Genomic DNA, 23,248 nt, shown 5'->3' with positions numbered 1-23,248 from the left:
TAGATATGTGGTCCACAGGAAGATTATGTATGTGTGCCATGTAGCCAATAGCTGAGAAGATCACAAAGCCAGCCAGAATGCTTGTGAATGAGTTGATAAACGATACAATCAAAGCATCCCTGGAAGAGAAGAGGGTTAAAAAAAAAAAAAAAAAAGGATATAAATAATCATTTAAGACCAATTCTTGCGGTTGGAAAAAAATGTGGAAGAAATGATTAATAAAAGACAAAAAAAAAAAAAAATTCGTAGCATTGGACGGGCCCTGCTGGCGTTCTTCGCCCTAAATTCCCGGATTCCTAGACTCACGTTACATCCGTGACTATCTTAGAATAACACAATATACTGTATTGTTTATATCGGGAGTGATAGAACATTAAAACAAATACAACTTGAGGGAAAAAAAAACCATGACTGAGACATCATATAGTTGCATTTTATATTACCTCACAATGTTGTTGTTGAATCTATTGTAACTTGCCATTGAAATCATGGAACCAAAAGCAATTCCCAGAGAATTGAATACTTGGGCAGCTGCTTTCACCCAAACCTGTTTGCAAGGCAATGGAAAACAAAGATAACAGATGAATAAACACACAAAAAAAATTGCACACCTCTTAATTAGACTGGGTAATGAACACAAGTTCTCAACGGTCTTGATTGCTTTATATTAATTTATGTGTAATACATTGATATGGTCTGAATTCATAAAGTAACCAGTGTGTGAGTTATCATTTGAGCAGTCAATTGTCCATCAAAATGTGTCGCAATGGTAATACGTCAAATCTCCTCAGCTCTACATCTACAACCTTTTTTTCTTCCAAAAGTCAGTTGGACAAACGATGTTATTATTAACGAACAGAATTCGAAATTTGTATATCCACTATTTGCACATTCACGCTCCTCCCGCGCAGCCAAGTTTCAGACAGAAAGTCACTTATAATCATTAAAAAAAAAAAAAGAAAAAGAAAAACACTTTAATACAATTTAACTATGCAGTCAAATTTATTGACAGAATATTTTACCTTCACTTCAAAAAGTTTGTTCCAGACAGGAGTCACGAAGTACAGGACACCGTCCTTGGCGCCAGGTAGCTGAATATTGTTAATCAGCAAGGCGAACAAGATGAAGTATGGAAATGTAGCCGTGAAATATACAACCTGTACGATGGAATCAATAGGGCACGCATCAAAACATTTTCTATGGTAAGGTTTTAAAGGGTTAGAAAAAAAAAAATGGAGATTATTTTTACATTTAGTCCTCACTTGTTATGAGAACAGACTTTCTTTGAACTTTTACACAATTGGGAAAGATAAATTGTCAAGGTGAACATTCCAGCAAGCACAATCGTGCAAAACAACAAACATATCTTGCTTGTTCTGACCTTGCCAGATGATTGGACTCCTTTAAAAACGCATAAATACACAATGACCCAGGCAAGTAGGAGAAAGCCGAAGAGTTCCCACTGAAGGCCACCAACATCGTCAATGCCACTGGTTTTCTCAAGAAGCCTGTACCTGGTAAAAAAAAAAAAAAATACAAATGATTCATTCATTCCCAAATATGTACAAGAACAACAGGAATAGTGGGAGCCCATTGTTGTCACTCTATAAACTGTCTATATTAGGGGGTGTCCACATTTTTTGCAGAGGGAAAGATTTTGGGGGGGGGGGGGGGTGAAAATGTGTATGGGCCGACCATACAGCTTCTAGTTGCTTTAATTGTCTTGCTTTTTTTTTTTTGATGGCCTTCATTACCAGTCACCTTGCCGTATTTTGCATGTTTTGTTTGGTAGTGACGCTTGATATTGAATTTCTTGAAAACAGCCACAGTCTCTTAGCAAATAGGCGGACACAGTTGTTTTGTATTTCAGTGAAAAAAATACACCAATTTCCACTTGTCCTGGAAGCAATCTCGACAGTCTTTAGTATTTTCACACAAAGGTCATCACCTCACACGACTTTTTCAAAGCACCCGAGAGTGCGGCCACAGGTCTGCTGCCATTTTCTGGTGAAATATAAAATAGCTTTTTTTTTACATGTGTATTTTAATAATTTTATGCCAAAGGCTGTGGGCCAGTGGAAATTTGAACCTGGGCCGCATTTGGCCCACGGACCGGACTTTGGACACCTTTGGTCCATACTGTAAAAACGTACCCCAGAAGGCTGATTATTGCACTCCAAAGAGGCCAAATTACAACCAAATTGACTTATATCATGTACTTTTTTAGTATAGGAAGTATAGAATGAGGGTCCACTGATAGTGTAGTGGTACACACGCCTGAGTTGTGTGCGGGCAGCGTGGGATGGATTCCCGCTCAGTGACAGTGTCTACGTGTGCCCTGCGACTGGCTGCCGACCAGTTCGGGGGGTAGTCTGCCTTCGCCCATTGACGGCTGGGATAGGCTCCAGCAATCCCCCGCGACCCTGTATAGGATAAGCGCTTTGGAAGATGACATGACATGACATGAAGTATAGAATGAGGATCTTGAGCAATGTTGGCTGTGGTTTACGTAAGAAATTTCAAACATGTGTAAACACAATTCACAGTGCTTCACATTTTCCTGGTTTTGTCATGTTCCTGCCTTATTCCTCATCCATCCATGATCCAAAACGCTTTTCGTCACGAGTCCAATTAACCTGCCATGCATGTTTTTGGAATGCGGGAGGAAACCGGAGTACCCGGAGAAAACTGCCAAAGGTGCATATAATAATAATAATAATAATAATAATAATAATAATAATAATAATAATAATAAAGTATTAAGCAAAGGCTTTGAATATTTATTTACATGTGTATTTTCAATACATTTGCGGGGAAAGGATCCCCCAAAAAGTCTTTCGCGGCGTTATTATGGGATGTTGTGTGTAGAATTTTGAAGAATACAATGAGCAAGGCTGTGACAAAGCAAACAAATGTGAAAAAAGTGGAGCACTGCAGGTAACGATGAAAACAAATGAAAATGCAATTAACGCTTCTTACTCAAAGAACTGTTGGCTCGCCGACTGCAGATTTGTGGCGTTGCCAGGGAAACCACTGGAACAGTTCTCAAAGACATTCCAGCTGTTGTTGCAAGTCTTCCAAGGAGGTGTTGCTCCAAAGGAGTTGAACAAATAGAAAAGGGCCCAGCTCATGAGCACATTGTAGTAGGTGCAGAAGACGTAGGATATGACTACAGTGGCAAAGCCAACACCTGTGGTGAAAAATTACAAATATCAAATAAAATAACCTAAAAAACAATGAAGTAAAATAATTTTAAAAATATCAAAATATCACTGTGTGAGACGGCATCATAACATTTGCCAAAACTTGTCTGTTAAAGCTAAATATACTGTACACCTGTCTCAGTCGCTTATGTGCACTGGATACTTAAAAAAAAAAAATGTACACACCCCTGTTTTCAAATGCCAGATTTTGTTTTAAGGCCAGACCAAGTTAAATGATGTTAAAACTTCCTAACATTAACGTGACCTGCAACCTTTACACCTCAACTGGGGGGAAAAAAAAAAAAAAAAAAAATATTGCGAGGGAAATGCGGTTGCAAGTAGGCAAACCTTCTTTTAACCGGACATATGGCTGTATTCGGAACTAAACTGCAGTACAGCAATTCAAACTATTAATTGGGAGTCAGTACACGCCTGCCACCATTTCATGTCCCTCTGATTAACCCCAAATAAAGTTCAGACGTTCGAGTATGCTTTTCTTGACCTTTTTTGTAGGTGGGTCTTACAGCACAAGCCATGGTCACGGGGATCTTGCCGTTCAAAGGTATCAGTCAGGAGAAGAAGGGTCCAAAAACAGTTTCAAGGCATTACATGTACACCATGAAACAAAGGGAAGAAAGTTACTATCAAGTGGAGAAAATATGGCACAACAGTGACATTACTAAGAACTTGACACTCCCCAAAGTGGATGAAAAGACTAGAAGAAAACTGGGCAGGGAAGATTACAAAACTAACAACAGTAAGAATGAGAAATGCCAGAAAGGACTAGCTGTTAAGTGCACGTGACAACAACATCTAGTCTTCTTCATATGTCTGAGCTCGAGGCAAGACAGCCTTATCTTACAGAGAACATTCAAGCCTGACTATATTTGACAAAAACACATGTGGGAAAATGTGTTTTGGTCAGAGGTGGGTAATAATGTGCTACATTTACTGTGGTAAATGTAACTTTTGGGATGAATTGTACTTGTCAGGGGAGTTTTGAATGCAACATACTTTTTTATTTCCACTTGAATATTTTTGTGAAGATATGCTCCGCGTTAGATTGATCCACTTTCAGCTCGCCGCGCCTATTTGTATCCATCGATTACCGCGTGCGCAATCCATTTGTTGGAGTCCGTCAAAGGAGTCTTGCACCTCGGGCACTCTCACATGACTCGGTTTCACCAATCAAATGTAACCACTCGCAACAATTGACTCCAGTTTATTACTCAAACCGAGCCAGGCGGGCACAGGACGTGAAGGTCCAACTCCGCGGGCCTACAGAAAAGCTTTTTGAAGCACGGCAGAAAGAGAAAGAAAGAACAGCTATGTCATGTGTCTGCATACAGAAAAGTCCAAATTTCAGCACACAAGAACAAGAACGGTTTTCTATGTATTCTCTGTTTGGGCTACTGTGCTGTTTCACGACTGTCCACATATACATTTAATTCGAGACCATTTCTTGTGGCTGAGTCAGGGTCATGGAGTCAACCCAAAAATGTTCTTCATAATAATATGTTCAAGGCAGCCCCATTAGTCCAAACGCAGAATTCTGGTTGATATTGTGTTTGTGGTGAGTTCAGTAGTAAAATACACCTCGGCTTCAGAAATCAGAGCCGTGATTGCTCGTTACCTGAGCCCTGTGCAACTGTGATGTCATTTTCAGTTGACAGAAAGTTGCAAAATGGTCGCCCCCTGAGATGGCTAAAACGGGTGGATTTTGCTGCTGAACTTTTATTCCATAAACACAATATTAATCAGAATGCCTTGTTGAGACTAGTGGAGGCGCATGGAACATATTATTGTAAAGAACATTTTTGAGTTGACTTCCACTTTAATTTATGTTATTATAAAACAATTCAATCTATTATGGTTTTAGTTAAAGGAAAATTGTTGGGCAAAATCTGGTGTACAGGTTATAGGTCACATTAAATAGTGGAAAAGGTTTTTAAATAAATTTATCTTGGCCTCATTTTATATAGACATATATATACATACATACATATATATGTATATTAGGTCTGTCAAAGATTAATCGTGATTAATCGCAAATACGGACTTTTACGTAGTTTTACTCAAAAAGTTACTTGACGGCTCCTTGGAGAAATCCAAAAGAATTTGCACACTTTGCACAGCCAAATTAAAATACCATATTTGCTGTACATCTATGGTGTATTGTTAAACTGTTGTATTTTACAGGAAAAGAATCATATTCAAGGATCAAAGAAAGCTATTAGAATAGTCTTTGAATTGAATTATACTTTCTTCCACATTAATTCCTAGATTTTACTCATGTAAATAACGGTTCAAAGCTTCGCAAAAAAATGTCGTTGAAAAATGCGATTAATCACGATTAATCTTTTGACAGCATTAATATATATATATATATATATATATATATACACCACAAGCGCAGTGGTGGCCGCCTAACATAGCCCTGCTGGCATAAGAAAGCACCAGCGGGGAGAGGCCGGCGTGCGTAAAAGCGCGTCCGAGCAAAAGTCACCTTCCCCGGGCAGCCACAAGCGCAGTGGTATATATATATATTAATATATATATATATATATATATACATATATATATACATATATATATGTATGTAATGTGTATTAGGGCTGTCAAAATTAAAGCATTAACTATGGAGATTAATTTAAATTTCAGAACACACTAAAAATTTTTTAACTCAGTTAACTCAGTTTTATTTACTTCCTGTAGCAGCTGACCTCTGCTCACTGTGCAGCCCAACTTAGGGGAGAGTCACTTGTAACTTAGTTGAAAAATATGATTAATCGCGATTAATTATGGAAAATGTTGCGATGAATTAGTTTAAAAATTGTTATTGTTTGACAGCACTAATATATATATATATATATACATACATATATACATATATATATACATACATATATATATACATACATATATACATATATATACATACATATATACATATACATATATATATATATACATATATATACATATACATGTATATATATATACATATATAAATATATATATACATATATATATGTATATATATAGATATATATAGATATATATATATTACATATACATAAATATACATATACATCCATCCATCCATCCATTATCTGTACCGCTTCTCCTCACAAGGGTCGCGGGGCGTGCTGGAGCCTATCCCAGCTGTCTTTGGGCAGTAGGCGGGGGACACCCTGAACTGGTTGCCAGCCAATCGCAGGGCACACAGAGACAAACATCCGCACTCACAATCACACCTAGGGGCAATTTAGAGTATCCAATCAACTTACCATGCATGTTTTTGGAATGTGGGAGGAAACCGGAGTGCCCGGAGAAAACCCACGCAGGCACGGGGAGAACATGCAAACTCCACACAGGGAGGCCGGAGCCGGGATCGAACCCGCGACCTCTGAACTGTGAGGCGGACGTGCTAACCAGTCGGCCACCGTGCCGCCACATATACATATATATATATATATATATATATATATACACACACACATATATATATATAAATTTGGCAGTTTGGGCTGTGTAGATTTTTAATCTGTGTAGCTATCAAACATGTTTTGCACTGTAAGAAGCTTTAGATAATGGCTTATTGATACAGCTAATATTCTGTTCCTACAAAGCCACAATTATTTTGCCCTAGGAAGATAAAATCATTAGACACTGAAAAACGTATTACTGCCGAAATTATGGAATCATATTAGCCAAAAATAGCTTACAGTACATTTTTGGACTCCTTTTTTTTCCCCTTGTCCCCTTATATTGCCAATAAAAAACAGCATGCAGTGTACATACCGGACTCCCCCATCAGTGCATCAAACCAAATCACAGTCACAAGTACAAGCCAACAACCTTGGGAGCAGTTGCTGCTTAATTTATCTTTTTCTGTCATTTTATTACCCCTGTAGGAGACACATCACTCAAGTGGCAAAGGTGGGAACGCTGACACGACGCAATTAATTAAACCTGAGTGTGCTACTGATTCATCAATTTCCATTGAAATCACTGATTGGGGGGTCAATAACATGGCAAATTGCATCATGGTTCATGTAGAAATCATTCAAAAGAATTAACAGAAAAAAAAACTACCTGCTTTCTGGCCCTTGTTTATGACAGAGCATTATTGTGGGAGAAAACAGTGCTAAAACAAGTGAAGGGGCCCATGTTTTGATCGGGTAGATAATCTCTGTCTTTAAAGGGAAACTATGGAGAAAAACAAGTTAGAACAGGAAAGACAGCCAAATTCAAATGAAAAGACTTTGAACAGTTGATTGATGGCTGAGCTCTTGCATGATTACAGTACTGACATGTGGCATGTTGAGAACTTGAGACCACTGTTTCACAAGTCAATGCATGCCATTATAAAACGTGGGCGATGCTTCAATGCACAGTTTATGCATCTGGAACAGGATGATCTCATACTGTATTAGGGCTCATGCATTTTTATTTATTTTTTTAATCCTTGTAAGGTGAAGAAAAAAAAAATCAAGCATTTTAGATACTCGCCTCAATGTCTTGTGAGACAAAAATCTCACTGGGAGGTAGCATGGCAGCGTTACAAACTTGCCTTCTCTGCCTCCTCTAAACCCCGCTCTCAATCTCGCAGCCTTTGCAATTAGAAAATTGGAGTTTTACCAAATGACAATTACATTGCAAATGCAATTAATTGTTCAGCCCTATTCAGTATATTAGTTGTATTTCTTAGATCAAGTTGAGGTCAATAACCTCTCACATTACCATCAAGCAAATTCTCATCCATCAACATGATACAACACTTTATTATCTAAAAAAAAAAAAGACTTCATTCAAGAAAACTAGAAATTGATTAAAGATCAATAATGCAACAAAATCCTATAGTTGTCACTAAAATAGAACATTATCATAAACAGTGATTATAGAAAGGTAGCCTACTGTCCCGTAAATCATGCTGTATTTTGTACAGTATACTGGAACATCCCAGCATGTGAAAAGTAAAAAAAACAACCTAATACATTATATTCAATTATCTTATACATTGATCTTATTTTTCAATACAATAATGGCAATGAGTTAATCATTAGTCTGATTTATTGAGGACCAATCATGGCTGACTTGTTTTCTGAATCTGAGCTGTGATCGGTCGTTGCCAGCAGTTGTGATGTCATTTTCAGTTGACAGAAGACAAAATGGCCGCCCCCAGAGATGGCTAAAAACGAGTGGATTAACGCCCTGTTTCAACGAGTGAGCTTGCATTGAACATATTCTTGAAAACAACATATTTTTCCTCTTTAAAGTTATAAGACTGACGTCTTACTGATTTGAAAACATAAGGTGTAAAGTTAATAACGTTATTTCAATGAGGATGCTTTGTCCCGAGAAAGGACGCTTTCTATTTCCCTCTTTTCTAACGGGCAACATTGTTACAAAATCAAAACCACTTTGATGTCAAGCGTCGTCCCGAACAGGATTGTGTTTGACCTTAGAAGTCCCAATGTACTTGATATTTGGAAGCTAATCTAGCAGCGGCATCGAGTGACAGTCCATCTTGCTTTGCCAAATGTTGACACACTGTACACACTTGGCAGATCACAAGATGATCCCATCTAACATCTTACACACGGACTCAGACTTTATGAGTAGAGCAAATTCAAAGGCATTGGTACATCACTTCGACAGAGGGCTGAGATAAATGAGTTGCAGCTCTTTGGCATTGGTTAGCTACTGAACATGATACTTAATTAGTGCAACCCAATCCCAATGTCACCGCCCAATAAGGTTCTCATTGTGTGGTGACAGCAATGGATTTGGGTCATAGGATAAGCAGTGTAGTAAATGTCTGGATGTCTGAGAAAAATGTTCATGTCATTTAGAAGGCCGAAAGAAAAAAAAAAAATAGATTGTAGGGATGAAAGTGCCTCAAATAAGTAACTCACCTTTTAACAGAGGGCAGACTTTGGCTAGGGCGTGCACTGGCCCTAGATGAGTGAACTGGCCAATCGCAAACTCCATGAGAAGCAGTGGGATGCCACACAAGAATAACATGATGAGATAGGGGACCAAAAAAGCTCCTGGAGCAATTGGAAAGAAGAGAAAATAATTATGGCTGATACTACTTCAATCAGGAATGGGTTCTAATTATAGTGTGAATAGAATACTGTTTACGCCCTTCTGATTTTTTTTTCTCCATTTTTTAAGAAAGACAGCTTTATTTATGCAGATATTTTTACACAAGGTGTGCTTCATATAATTAAAAGTACAACATTTAAAGGCATTTAAAGACAAACGAAATTAAGACATTTAAAAACAAAGTAAATGAATAAAAAGTAGCTTACTAAAATTACTAAAAAGATTTTGGAAAATTGATTTTTAAAACACTTCAATCGTAAGTATGGGGTGAAACAGCAAAGTTTTTAAACCTGGATTTAAAAGCAATCAAACTTAGAGTTGAATTTACTTCTGTTGGCAGCTTATTCCATTTGCGTGAAGCATGACAGACAAATGCTGCTTCACCATGTTTGCTTTTGATTCTGGGCTCGACTAATTGACCCCCGAGTCTGCAGACCTCAGAGCCCTTCTGGGTTTATACACCACTAGCATTTCTCATGCAGGGGTTTCATGCCATTTGCAGCCCACTAACTGAGATCAAAGTTTAACAGTACCGCGGCCCCACGTTTTTTGCCCTCTGCGTTTTTTTTGGGTTTTTTTTACTTTGTTTTACTTATGTGCTACCATCGCGCAGGGTCATGGCAGATTTCGGTGAATCATAATTGACACCAAGTGGGAGGAAAAGATATCCTGTGACCCAGTCATGTCTTTTTCAAAACCTGCTGTGAAGAGAAAATTTGATGAGGAGAAACCAGTTTCAAGAAAAATAGGAGTGTTGTTCTGTTGAACATTAGAGCACAACAACGACATGTCTTGAATGGACAGAGAAATTGTGTTGCTCAAGAAATCGGACGTCATGTCTAGGGCTGTGCAATTCATCGAGATTCAATTACAATTGCGATTATTAATATTAATTTATATCCAATGCGCTATTTTTGTTTACACATGAGAATCAAACTTGAATTTATACATTGGCAGTGTTTTTTTTTTGTTTTTTTATTTTATATTAACTGATTTTATCAATTAGAACTTCCTCAATCAATAAGACAAAAGGGCCATAATGAATTCAGCACTCAGGTACAGTATTTTGCAGATATTTTTGGTTGTCCTGGACTTCCGTTTTTCATCGACTTATTCATTAGGTGTTTTCAACCACTGGAGCCACGCTGGCGGCATATGCAGCAAAACTGAAAAAGAGCCATTTTTCATACATTCTGTATATTTTGTACATATGTTATAATTCCTGTACTTGTAATTCTGTTCTTAGTGTATTCACAAAAACAAATAAAAATGTCATTGATGCACTTCAATCTCCTTTCCTTTGAATTAGGGCTGCTCGATTAAGCGATTTTGAACCGTAACCGAATTTTCTGGATAAAACGATTTTAAAAACGTTCAAATCGGCACTGTTCAATTTTTTTTTTTTTTTTTGGTGCACCTAAGCCACCGTAGTTTCCTCTGCATTTCCGCTTCCTCGCACATGGCTACCGGCGATTCTGCTATTTGCTCAGGCAAGTGAGCGTTTAGTAAATATATTGGGCAAATATAGATCTGTAGTATAGTGTGTGCCCCGCATGTACAATACAACCCGTGAGCAAGTAACTCAAACGTCTGAAAGGCGTCCATTTTTTTCTCCTCTACAACGAACCTCTGGTCCAGCCGGACTATGCATCCTATGACAGTTTTGCACTAATCATTGATTTATGTTTAAGTAAGACCAGGGAGAAAGGTGAAAGGCTAGTCACTAGCTGGTTGACAAAATGACTTGCTGACAGACTGTTTGGTTTACAGACTTGACTGTCTACCTTCTCTCATGTTGATGATTTTGTTTCAGATGGTATATGCACTTTCTTCTTTCATTATTGGTTTAAGAACAGATCTGAAATCTATTGTGTAAGTAAAATGCTGTTAATCCCAATGGATTGTTCTGTGTGTATTAAGTTAAATTGACTGGCATTTTGAAGAAAGAAAAATTAAATTTAAATAAAATACATTCAAAATACTTCATTTTTCATTATTTTTTATTTTACATAGACATCGTTAATCGTAATCGTAAAATCGGGTTTGAGAGAAAATAATCGGGATTTTCCTGTTAGGCAAAATCGAACAGCCCTACTTTATACTGTATCCGTCAGTCACATGTGCTTTTAGCTCACGAATAAATCTACAACAAAAATTCAAAAAATACGTGTTGATCTCATCTAATTTACTCATTGAATCAATTCATATCGTGATTCATTCACGGGCAAAGTAATTACACATGTAATCCCCTACCACACCTCCACTGCGCGCCAGTACGTGCCTCATTTCCACAGTAAAAAGATTGTTAACTAAGAGCCTTGCGTAAATTCGAGGCCCTGTGGTATAGATGGGGAGGGGGCATTATTTTGAAAGAAACAACTCCAAAACAGCACCAAAAAAAAAAAAAAAAAACGTTGTAACGCATTCTTCTCAGCTGTGTGCATGTAACAGAACAGCGTGTCTATGGCCTTACTGAATGGAGAAATAATTGTATCATTCTATGTTATCATATCACTATCAGGCATACTGTACCGCCACCGCTGCTGTAGCACAGGTAGGGGAACCTCCAGACATTGCCAAGCCCAACCGCATAGCCCACCGTGGCCAGAATGAACTCCAGCCGGCCGCTCCATGTGGGTCTCGCCACATCCGTCTCTTTGGGGGTCACTTGGACATCCGAGGTTAACAAAGCTCTCGTTTTCTCGACACTCATGGTCGATTCACTACCAGTCTGTCGCTGCTCAGTGCTGAGTTGATCAGAATGAATTGTTGTACGTTACTCAACTGTAATATACACGACCACTCTCCCGCTGGCCAAAAATGCTGATCCGGTTGCACACAAAAAGTAAAATTGGTTGTTTTAATTGCATGGGGTCGATACGGGCCAGCGGACATGAAAACGCCTGCATTTGGTAATGATCACATCTTTGTCAAGATGGATAGTTGTGGTCAATCTTAATTTCAAAATAAATGATACTTTATGTGAATTCACACGGATGTATTGGCAGCACTTACAAGCCGGTGCTTTTGTTCTGAAAACACAAACCTCGTGCCGGAAGTTTAAACATTTGCCGGAAGTTTAAAATAGGTTGGCTCCTTGTTTAAATATATATAATAATATAAAATAATATAATAAGCTCCTTGTTTAAATAAGATCATCAACTGAAAATTGGTCATGCGCAGCGGGGGAATACTTAACTGTACACTCTGGATGGCTTGCTCTGAGGTAGCACAATCATTAACTCAGAAACAACAACCTTACTCAAAAACTGAAAAAATAAAAAAATTAATTAAAAGGCACTTTGGGCACCGAGGGTTAATAAAGTGTCCAGGCACCTATAGTATCCCCACCTACCTCTCCACATGCCCCTACGAAGGAAAATGCACTTTCAATTTCGTTGTATCTGTACAATAAATACATTCTTATTCTTATTCTAGAAGTTTTACAATCCTTTGGCTGCATTTGACAAGAAAATATTAATCAAGGTAAATGTATTATTTTTTCTTAGCGTTAGATCTCTGCCCTCTGCCCAGTGAGTGGAGAGATAGATTGATATTTAAACAGATGGAAAGACAGAGAGACAGACAGATCCCTCCCAAAAATGTTAAAGGAAACATTTATTTTCACATGATCTGAAAAGGAAAAATTATCTATTTGTTTGGAAGTTGCAAGTTAATGCTTAGAGAGGCATTTTCAAAGCTTAGTGTCAGGAGAAAAAAACAAAGAGTAAAACTTGTTTAGAATGTCATTTTCATTTGCTTTTTCTATGAGCAAAGATTAAAAAAAAAAATCAGATTCGATGTTTGTGGAAAAACGAGATTTATAGATAGATAGATAGATAGATAGATAGATAGATAGATAGATAGGTAGATAGGTAGATAGATAGATAGGTAGATAGATATTTATAGAGCACTTTGAAACAACCGTTGCTGCATACAAAGTGCTGTTCATAGAGTAAAATTCAGTCGTGCAGTAACAAAGTCACACACACGCACGCAACCCCGCACACGCACAGACACACCCACACGCACACACACGCACACACACTGTTACGCAGACACTATAAAACACTAAAACAATGCCGAGTTTCATGCTGAGTCAAAAGCCATCGGAAAAAAATGTTTTAAAAATGGAACGGAAAACGGGAAACGGAAACTCAGCAACAGAAAAGGGAAAAACAGAATATTTCCTTAAAGAGTACTGACTGAGTTGCCTATTTTACTGAAACTCCTGGTGAGAATTGGAATAGAAAATGAATGGATGGATAGATTCAATAGCTGATTTGCTTTTACTTTAGTGTAATTTACACATTTTGCCACCAAGGGGCGCTGCTGTTGTTTTATCATACTCCGTTGTATTGGATTCTCCTGTTTTCAGGTGCTGCTATTGAGTACTTCCGCTTTGAGGCACAGGAATTCGTAGCCAGTACTACGTCACTCATCCTGCATTTCGATGTTATTTTTCACTGGGAGCACCGAGTCTCGAAGTCCAATTGTACACGGACGCCGCTTTTCGCAGTATGCACCGTGTGTAATAGGACCGCAACGACGCTCGCCTAATTGAGCCGATGGAAGACACAGAAGGTGAGGAATTAGTTCAGGTTCAAGATGCCGAAAGATGATGTATTGTTGCTACTTGAGCACGAAGCTCTATTCTTTTTTTTTTTTATACAGGTTTGTTGAACTAGCTTGACTCAAGTTTTAAGTCGCAGCAGATATATTGAACAAACGGGATTTCTTTGTTGCAGGTACAGACGAGTGTTACTGTGCGGGGTGTGGAACGAGAGTCCACGAGCCGTTCCGCATGAAGGTCTTGCAGGACACTTGGCACGGCGCCTGCTTCCAGTAAGTCTCTCAGGTCTGGTCCTCATACACGCGCATTGCAAGGCCCATCTGAGCTGTGCGGGATGTCTTCCCAATATTGGTTGGCATGAAATAAAAGTTTTGTTTTGCGTTGACAGTGACACGATGTGTCAGTGCTCTTGATCAACATGGCACTGTTTTGGTTGAGTCGCAAACGGCCTTGAGGATAATCCAGAATCTTCTGTGTCAGACTAAACACGAGTGGGCTCGGTTATGTTGTGTAATGAACTGAACTTTGCTGCTAACGTGCAGTGCCCAGTGGTGGATGACATCTGCATTTGTGTCGCAGCTTGAGTCCAGAATGTTCAGCGGCGCAGGCTATGTGCTTTACTTTAATGATTGACAAAGTGGAGTTGAAATGGGAGTTGCGGTTTTTACAGGTTACTGTTCAATGGGCACGTACCACATCTAGGCATGCCAGTAAGCCTTTGCTCGTACTGCAAACAATAACTAGTTCCCACTATGAGATAAAATTGCCTCTCCTATCATCAGAAAGTTTTGACATCTGCCTGTCAAACTGTTGTCTGAGAATTAATCATCGACTACTACAGTATTGGGAATGAACCCATGTACAGGGGATGTTAACAGTCGAACCCTAAAGGTGCACCTCCCAATTTTTTTAGAGCGAGTGATTTAATCCATTCCAGGGTGACACTCTCACCATCGTAAAACCTCTATTAACTGTACAGTGAATTTAAAGTACAAAAACATTAAAGTAGCATTTGAACATTCTTGACACCATGTAAATTATACTCTTATGAAAAACGGACTCTGGAATTGCTTGTGGACAAATACTGTAGATGTGTCTGCGGGTTACCTGCCGAGTGATGACCCATCCAACCATTTTTGTATCTCTTTGCCTTACTTGGGTGGTCGTTGAGCTAGACCCCTAGGCTAGCTGACTTTGGGTGAGAGTCGTTGTCATTGTCATCAAGAATTTCCTGCAATACATCATAGCCAGGATAAAAAATACTTATATACATTAAAAAAATACTTCCTGCTCGACACTTATATGGTATAAAAATGCTTTCCTTTTATATTCAGCCTACGCGGTTGCGTCTGTGTAGATTCTCTTTCTTTTTTTGTGAGACTAGCGATTCGACATTATGAAAAAATCAGATTAAACTGCCACATGTCCTCAACAGGCAACATAGCCATAGGATATGAAAGCCTAAGTACATTTTTTTTTAAATTGTGTTATTGTTTTTTTTTTTTCTTAATTTTTGCTTCTTATTTCAGCACACAACAACAGGCATCACATGCTACCTGTTCCTTGTAGGATGTTGGCTGCATTTCTCTCCCACTGTAAAAAAAAAAAAAATGTTGGCTTAGCATTCAAAAGAACAGATGTGACAAATATTTTTAAAGTTCTTTATTTCTGTTCAGCTAGTGGTGAGTACATGCCACAACACCGATCTAGCAAAGTAGAAATAAAGTCGGCTGCAAATGTTTTGTGGAGAAAATGATACTTGATTACATTGAGCAGACATGTAATTGTTTACAGTGTGAGAGTAACTCACGTCAACCGAATGACGGTGTGTTCAGGTTCCATTGAGAGTGGGAATGTAGAACTCTCGACACCACAACGAAGGAGTTGCATGCTCCCAGCGCTTCCCAGCCTTACCAACACACAGGAAAATGTCGTGTTGAACGTGTGTAAAAATTTTTTATCTATGTCGGATTTATAAGATTCGTCTGCCTTGCCGCGTTGGACGTCTGTCTTCCGGAAAAGGAAATACTAACTCGAAGGTGCAAATTCTGACATTCTTGTTTAACTTAAATACATCAGTAGTTGAAACAGGACATAACTGCCCGGACATACACAAGTCCTCTTGTCCGACAAAGCTATTGTGAGGTTTTCTAAATTCCCACTTGACATGCTGCTATCTTGTATGACGTCATGGGCCAACCTCCAAGTTTTTGTAATACTTTTAAAAACACTTAAAAAAAAAAAAAGTTTTGATTGAATTCCAAATCGTACAACGTTTTATTATTTTGACATTTTAATTTATTTTATTTTTTTTCATGCTTTCAACCTTTGTCTTTGGCTGTTGAGGACATCTGGATTTTCCAAATGGTAGAAGTCTGTTATCTCTAAACATTGAAATAACTGCACGCTGTCCTTAAACAACCTCAGCTTTGAGTCCTGCCAAACTTTGCCTCTTCAAGAGCATACACTCACAACCCTGTCCTTGTTTTAAAGGCCGAGTTTCTCTCACCGTTTCACCATTGATACGCTCCTCCTGCACCTTCATTACTGACATCCCAAATCACGATGCCGTGTTGCTTCTTCACTTTCGCTATTTATACACCAATGCTAGATAAAATGCTTGTGTAATTAGATTGACCTAGCAAAGCAAGTCAAACGTCCTTTCCGCGGTGACTATTGTCCACACTCTGCCAACGGCCCACCTCCACCTTGTGTAAAACATTCTTACGTGCTGATGTCACTTTTGTTCCAGTCAACTGGCAGTGTTGAGGTCTATATGTAGCAGCACCCTCCCGCGCTATGTCTGCATTCCTCAACAGCGATTCAGAGATGGGAGTCTGCTGTCTCAGACGTCGGCTTCGTGAAACCTTTTGTTTGTTTGCTGTTCTTTTGGGTCTCTTGAGGAATCGGTGGAATAGTTTTTGTTGCTGCTACCGCCACCAAAAAGACTTTTGTTTTACTTTTTTTTTTAGTTCATTGCTGAATTAGATTTAAAAAAAAAAAAAAAGAAAAAAAAAAAACACCCTCCAAATTTTCATCCCTTTACTATCCAAAAACAGGACATTATTTCTATATATCTATATAATATCTATATTATTTTTAAATGGATTGCACAAAGTTTCTATAGTATTTCCCTTTACTCAAAAGTAGGTATCCATCAATTGTTGATTGAATCATATGTAATAATATGATGAAATAGTTATCCAGTGCATTTATATTGTTTCACAGCCATCACGGCACTCTGGGGCAAAACCTTTAAAGAGATGGCGAGCTACAGAGAGACAAAATTGCGCTTGCGCAAAGACGCCGCTGGCTGAATTTACCGCTGGCTCATCCTAAGTGCAGCCACATGTGTGCACGTAAACAATAAAGAATGTGGATCTACAGAGAAAACCACAACCAGAGTTTGTGTCCACTCATTACTGCAGTGGAGGCAAAACGGGGCCTTAGCCCTGAAGTCCAGCTCTTCCTGACTCCGGCGCTCAAAAGTCACAGACAGAGCTTCGTCTGGAGCCTCGAGCGGGAACAGCTAACGCCGGAGATAGTGCTTGAGTTGACGTAAAGTCCTTTCAAAGCTCGAATATCTCCAACTTCAATTTATGATTAGAGCCATGTGAATATTGTCAGCACAAAATTGTGTAATTTCACACCACACTCTGACTAAAAAACAGAGCGCAAAAAGGAAGGAAATGTGTGTTTGGCGGATTATAGCTTGGTGGCAACTAAGCTTCTTGGCAATAAATGTTACATCGGCGGAAAGCCCGTTTATTTCCTTTTGAAATGGTACCGCATTTGTAAGACACGTGCATTGCTCAGATGAGCAGCAGATGTGTTCTTTTAATGTGCTTTTTACCCATGAAGAATTTGCCACATCTTTGCCAATGCCAGCTATCTTTTTTTTTTTTTTTTTTTTTTGCTGTTGCCATTGATTCCTGAGATGAGTTCAGATTCTTCCTACAGCAGTTGGATTGTAAATAGAAGTGTGGTGAAGATGTGACGAACCCTAGGCTGATTGCTACACCGATCAAATCTCTTTAGATGGAGACAGTGTGACGACGTGGGGCAGCCTCTCCATCTCTGGAAAACATAGGCTTGTGATATTGGAGGTAATCTGAATGAAAAGACATGTTGAGAATCTGCAACCACTGCAGTCCATATTTCCACAGCATGGGACCAAAGTCTATCCTCCAAGAAGATCACAACGCCTTTGCCCCCACAGAGCAGAGTTCATCAGAGATGTCCTGACCTCAATCCCAGTGACAACTTGTGGTATCAGTTGGGCGTGCTATTCGTGCCATAGTGGCCGAAAACAACCACTCTGGTTGGTTAGCGACAAATGCTGGGTGAAGAATGGAATGGCATCCCGCAGCAGTGTGTGACCACGCCGGTAACCGGCATGAGGATGATGAACGGACACATTGTTTAAATTGACAAAATGTCTTGTCCCTTCAAACTTTCGTCATCCAATCCACAAGTTTGGCATTGGCAGGGATTTTGCTACATTTTCATTGGCGCAACTCACATTCTCAACTCTGCTGCCCATCCCACAAATGCATGTTTTTTTACAAATATGGTACCATTTATTGGAAATAAACAGGCTTTCCAACTGTACTGTATAGATTTAGTGCCAAGAAGAATTGTTCAAACCAAGAAAGAATCTACCAAACACACATTTCCTTACTTTGTTATCTATGTTTGTAGTTGTAAACAAGCGATTCACAAGTCAATTTTCAATGTATGGTCCTCTTTAAAATGAAAAATAGTGCTGTTGACAAGATGGGACCTTTTGTTGTTTGGACCGCATAACAGAAAATAAAACTCCTAAAGCAAGAAGTTTGTGGAATATGAGTTAAGCAGCAAAATCCCCCCCTTTTTAGCCATCTCAGGCGGCGGCCATTTTGTCCCTTCTGTCGACTGAAAATGACATCGCAACTGCTCAGGGCTCAGCTAACGACCAATCGCGGCTCAGCTTCAGAAAACAGGTCAGCCGCGATTGGTCGTTAGCTGAGCCCTGCGCCGTTGTGATGTCATTTTCAGTCGACAGAAGTGACAAAATGGCCGCCCCCAGAGATGGCTAAAAACGGGTGGATGAACTCTTACTCCACAAACGCAAAATTTATCAGAATGCCTTGTTTCAACTAGTGGGCTTGCATAGAACATATTCTTGAAAAAAAATAATAACGATGCCCAAAAAAACATGAATGTCTTTGCGATAATATGTTCTTTGCTTTGACTAAATTTGCTTGATTGATTATCGGGGGAGAGTTTATTACCACAAGAGTTGTCTGTGGCTGTAACTTCCCTTAGCTGATGTCATATTCTTGTTTGTTGTTTATTCACGGCTTTTCAACGTATTCACATTAATTTAAATGTGTCTGTTGACAACTGAATCCCTTATTTCTGCCTTAGACTTATAGTGGATTGACCTTTTTAATCTCACATATTTTCGTCATAAAATGAAAATCAAAGGTCACTTGTACTGTGCACATGTACGCTAGACAGAACTGGATTACATACATGCGTTTCCTGACATATGAATAGAAACATAATTTTATCACTCATCGCGTAGTGGAGAAAAGCTCTGAGGTAGAACGTTTGCGACAATCCCACACCCTGAGATAAGGATCCCATGAAAGGTGAAAAACACTCCCTCCCGGAGCCCTCAAAGTCACAACTAAAGGTCGTGCTACCTACCACGCCGTTCTCCAAACAAAAGAATACACTCCGGCAGGAATGTGGCTTCAAGGAAATCAGGAATGTTTACTTTGCAGTGTATTTGCAGGCTGGACTGTTACATTGTTAAGCGGAGAACCACCTGAGTTTGTTCTGAAGTTACACCCCCCCCTGGTATCAGTATGGCTTGAAGGACCTTTCAATGTGTTTTACGTGTCATGCAGTATAATAATGTAGTGTTCTATAAAACCACTTTAATGAGTGATCTTAAGTTGTTGTTTTTTTTCTGGAATTTTCGACACCTCGGAGGTGCTAACAACGAAAATAGCAGTAATATTTATTTCTTCTCCGCTTTCCATGTGCTTTTTGTTTTGATCAGTGGACATCATGTATTATACTCTATTACATTACTGTATATTATATTATATTATATTACATTACCATATATTATATTCTATTATATTACTGTATATTATATTATATTATATTTAGAACCTCCAAATATGCTTCTATTGGCGTATTTATTCGCCGTCATTATCTGTCATAACGTGAGACACAGGCGCAAGTGTAGCTTCTCAATATTTGTCTCTACAATGCAGATTCAAGAGACACAGTCGTTGACATTTGCTCTGCGTCAAAGGAGGTGCTCAGTGCAGCTTTGACACGGTGGCCTTTCACCCCCTTGTGGAGAAAATAAAAGCTTAACCATGGGTTTTGCTTTGCGTGGGGAAACTTGTTGCGGTGGTTGTTATTACCTTTATGTTGCGCAATTATTCCGCAGTTTTGTAACAGTCGACATCCAATGTAGACTCGCTCGCTCACGGACAGAAGCCGAAAACTGCAGATAATGAAAGAATGACTTTCATTTCACACTTGATGCTTTGCCGGCTAATCCGGCGACCCAACTATTTGTGTCCAAGCCAGTTTAAAAAAAAAAAGTCCTAATCATCCCTAAAGCGTCTCTTTGAAGTTATGCCAAAAAGCACTAAAATAGTCAGTGTCAAAGTCGGTAAACCTGATTCATCTACTCTGTACTGTAGCGAGAGGCCAGGAAAGGACGCTTGCGTACACCATCAGTGGTCTACATCCGATTGATCATGTCACACTACATACTTGGAATGGTTCCATAGGACGAGGATGAGCGCACCCGAGATCAGTTTGAAAAAGGCACAGGGATCAATTGTCGAAGTAGAAAAAGTGGAGTTATGGTTTAGCAATATTTCCCGAATGCAAATGCAGTAGTTTGGAGAACCTTTTGAGGATGTGCAAAGTCCAAACAACTTTCAACAAGCATCCTTTCGGTAGCCTAATCACGAGCGCTCTGAAGTCAATTGTTCTCCGGCATGTGATGCCCTTGCCCAGTTTTGCTTAACCAGTAAATCTTGTTTCGCCAATGTTCGCAGTCTGCAGCTACTTCCCAGTCTGCACTATTCTGCGTTTTGAGCGTTTTGCCCTAAAGTCGCGGTTACAAATGTCCTTCGACGTCAGCCGACATCCCTCCAGGTGACAACTGCGTGCAATCAGCTGGCGAACAAGTGGAATTTGCAACTTCCACACCTTCATTTGCTTCGATTTTTTTTTTTTTTTTTTTTTTTTTTTTTTTTTTTACATCTTCCATTTAATGCAGCCTTGATTTCTTTATATGAAGCCTATGTTGCGATACCGCAGTACTCCCATGACCAAGGCCTGCATTTATCCCGGATTACAAAAAGATTTACACCTTTGACCAAGAGGCTAATGTGGTGACCCGGATAAGGAGATGCTCTATAAACAAACCCGTCGGTTTCACTGAGCTTGCTCACCTGAAATCTCTGTCACGTCAACAACCGGAGACTGCCCTATCAACTATCACATAATAATTAATACGCTACAAAACGTCGGTATGTCACTCTCTCAATTTTTTTGTCTTTCATGAATTAACATAAGTTCCTTTTAGGAGGCTCTTAAATGAATTTCAGACAAACCCAAAAGGCTGACCCGACCCGTTTCTGTCCTCCCAGGTGCTCTGTGTGCTGCGACCACCTGACTAACTGGTATTATGAGAAGGATGGCAAGTTGTACTGTCGCAAACACTACTGGGAGAGGTTCGGAGAGCTGTGTCACGGATGCTCTCTGCTCATGACCGGACCTGCAATGGTAAATCTCCAATCTGCAATCTGTGTACTCTTTTCCTAACACCCACCTGACTTGATGAATTTATAGTACATCTAATATTGTCTGCAATGCCTGTAAGCTTTTAAACAAACTGCAGTCCTCTTATTGTTACTTGCTTGACGCTTGCAGTATTTATTTTTACATCAACCAATGTAACGCTATGATGTGCACTTATTTTCGCACATCAGTTTCATGATACTGATGGACGCGCACAGCCCAAATCATTCCAAGGAAATGAAAGCATGTCAATGATTTTATTTTATTTTTTTCAAACGACTTTTTTTTTTTTTTTTTTACTTTTAGAACCAGTCTCTTAATTCAAGTTTTCAGTCTTGAGGACATTAGCTAAAAAAGCACGGCACCATATGGCCTTCTCTTTCCTGCTAATAACATCAATTATGCGTCATCCGCTGTACGATCCCAGCGCCCTCATACTCGTCATTGGAGACATTTAATCTTGCGGGAAGAGGGAACAAAACTCAAATTCCAATGCAGATGATACTGTTCTATATTTTAATTAGGGTTAGTATCAGGGGCGGAGCCATAGGTGGGCCTGGGTGTGCACAGACTGCCCGCCCAATGAGACACACGGGAAAAAAAAAAAAACGTTTTTTTCTGAATTTCTGTTTGGTTGTGTTTTTTTTTTTTTGTTTTTTTTTTAAATTTGATTGAATATTAAGAATGGTATAGTTGTGGTTGTCTAGGGAAGATCTGAACTTCCTATAATTCAGATTGTCATTTTCCTTGAATATGGCATGTGTCGGGAGTTAGCAATCTTCAGGCCCACCCATTAGCCACATTCTGGCTCCGCCCCTGGTTTGTATTCTTCCACTACTAGCTCTCATTTGGTGCTCAGTGTGCAAGTCAAAGTGTATGTTGAGACCAGTGCACTTCCCTTTAGAGTGCGCTTTGCCACCATCAAACAAGAGCCAACAAATCCCCCCTCTAATTAGATAATACCAGAACGCCCACAGAGCGTGTCAAAGCACTCTGTGTTCCACTTTCTCCCTTCTACTTTGGATGAATGCTAACACGCATTGCAAGGAAGGAGAGCGTATGCTTTTTGCGGCGATTACCTTTACAGACGAGTGATACTTTTACATAGGCTGCAGACGAACACGGCAGCCGTCAACCCCATTTGCAAAACCAGTTTCCCCCCCCTGGAGGCCTCATTCTGTCCCAAAGTTCTCCACAGTCGACCTACTCCAGTACACTGGTCGTGGTTTGGGGGCCCACCTCATGCTCAGTCTCCTGTCGTGAACGGCTAGAGACAGCTAAAAAGCAGTTTTGAGCATGTAGCAGCTTGTTTATTTTTGTCTGTTGACTTGCAGGGTATCCGAATGAAATTTAACCGACGATTTTGTTTGCGATAGCGTAGTGTGCTGTGTTTTGTTTCCGCATTTGTATTGGCCGAAGATGTTTACTCAGCAGTGAGGGGGTACAACTATGCAGTGTTATTTTATTTGATTTTTTTTAGTATATACAGTACAGGTATTTGTATTGGAGAATAATGACAAGCAATGAATTCATG

General features: G+C 39.3%; 2 protein-coding genes across 6 annotated transcripts in view; one reads left to right on the top strand and one right to left on the bottom strand.

Moving 5' to 3' along the window:
* The window catches only part of LOC147146885 (sodium- and chloride-dependent GABA transporter 1), a 33,468-nt gene that overhangs the window by 6,968 nt on the left and 3,252 nt on the right, over window positions 1–23,248 (bottom strand). The window contains exons 2-12 of one of the 4 annotated variants that reach the window (XM_086030876.1): window positions 15,701–15,799; window positions 15,447–15,483; window positions 15,046–15,121; window positions 9,125–9,259; window positions 7,302–7,415; window positions 3,706–4,492; window positions 2,980–3,190; window positions 1,382–1,514; window positions 1,023–1,157; window positions 444–547; window positions 1–119 (exon numbers count right to left, since the gene is read on the bottom strand). The exon at window positions 1–119 is cut by the window's left edge and continues 6 nt beyond it. In XM_086030876.1, coding sequence (XP_085887002.1) covers window positions 1–119; window positions 444–547; window positions 1,023–1,157; window positions 1,382–1,514; window positions 2,980–3,190; window positions 3,706–3,739 — 736 coding nt within the window. In that variant the 5' untranslated portion in view covers window positions 3,740–4,492; window positions 7,302–7,415; window positions 9,125–9,259; ... (1 more) ...; window positions 15,447–15,483; window positions 15,701–15,799. Of the gene's footprint in view, window positions 120–443; window positions 548–1,022; window positions 1,158–1,381; window positions 1,515–2,979; window positions 3,191–3,705; window positions 4,493–7,301; window positions 7,416–9,124; window positions 9,260–11,849; window positions 15,122–15,446; window positions 15,484–15,700; window positions 15,800–23,248 lie in introns of all 4 variants that reach the window. The other 3 variants (XM_086030878.1, XM_086030874.1, XM_086030875.1) reach the window with 3 other exon arrangements.
* limk2 (LIM domain kinase 2) overlaps window positions 13,708–23,248 on the top strand; it is a 21,510-nt gene continuing 11,969 nt past the window's right edge. Inside the window, exons 1-3 of one of the 2 annotated variants that reach the window (XM_086030871.1) lie at window positions 13,708–13,901; window positions 14,066–14,162; window positions 21,564–21,699. In XM_086030871.1, the coding sequence (XP_085886997.1) occupies window positions 13,886–13,901; window positions 14,066–14,162; window positions 21,564–21,699 (249 nt within the window). In that variant the 5' untranslated portion in view covers window positions 13,708–13,885. Of the gene's footprint in view, window positions 13,902–14,065; window positions 14,163–21,210; window positions 21,444–21,563; window positions 21,700–23,248 lie in introns of those variants that run through there. The other variant, XM_086030872.1, reaches the window with a different exon arrangement.

The sequence above is a fragment of the Filicampus tigris genome, chromosome 5 (genome assembly GCF_054856515.1).
Source record: "Filicampus tigris isolate MCC_2025a chromosome 5, RoL_Ftig_1.0, whole genome shotgun sequence".
Lineage (NCBI taxonomy): Eukaryota > Metazoa > Chordata > Actinopteri > Syngnathiformes > Syngnathidae > Filicampus > Filicampus tigris.
The sequence above is the reverse complement of the archived record's forward strand: the minus strand, read 5'-3'. Positions and strand labels throughout refer to the sequence as shown.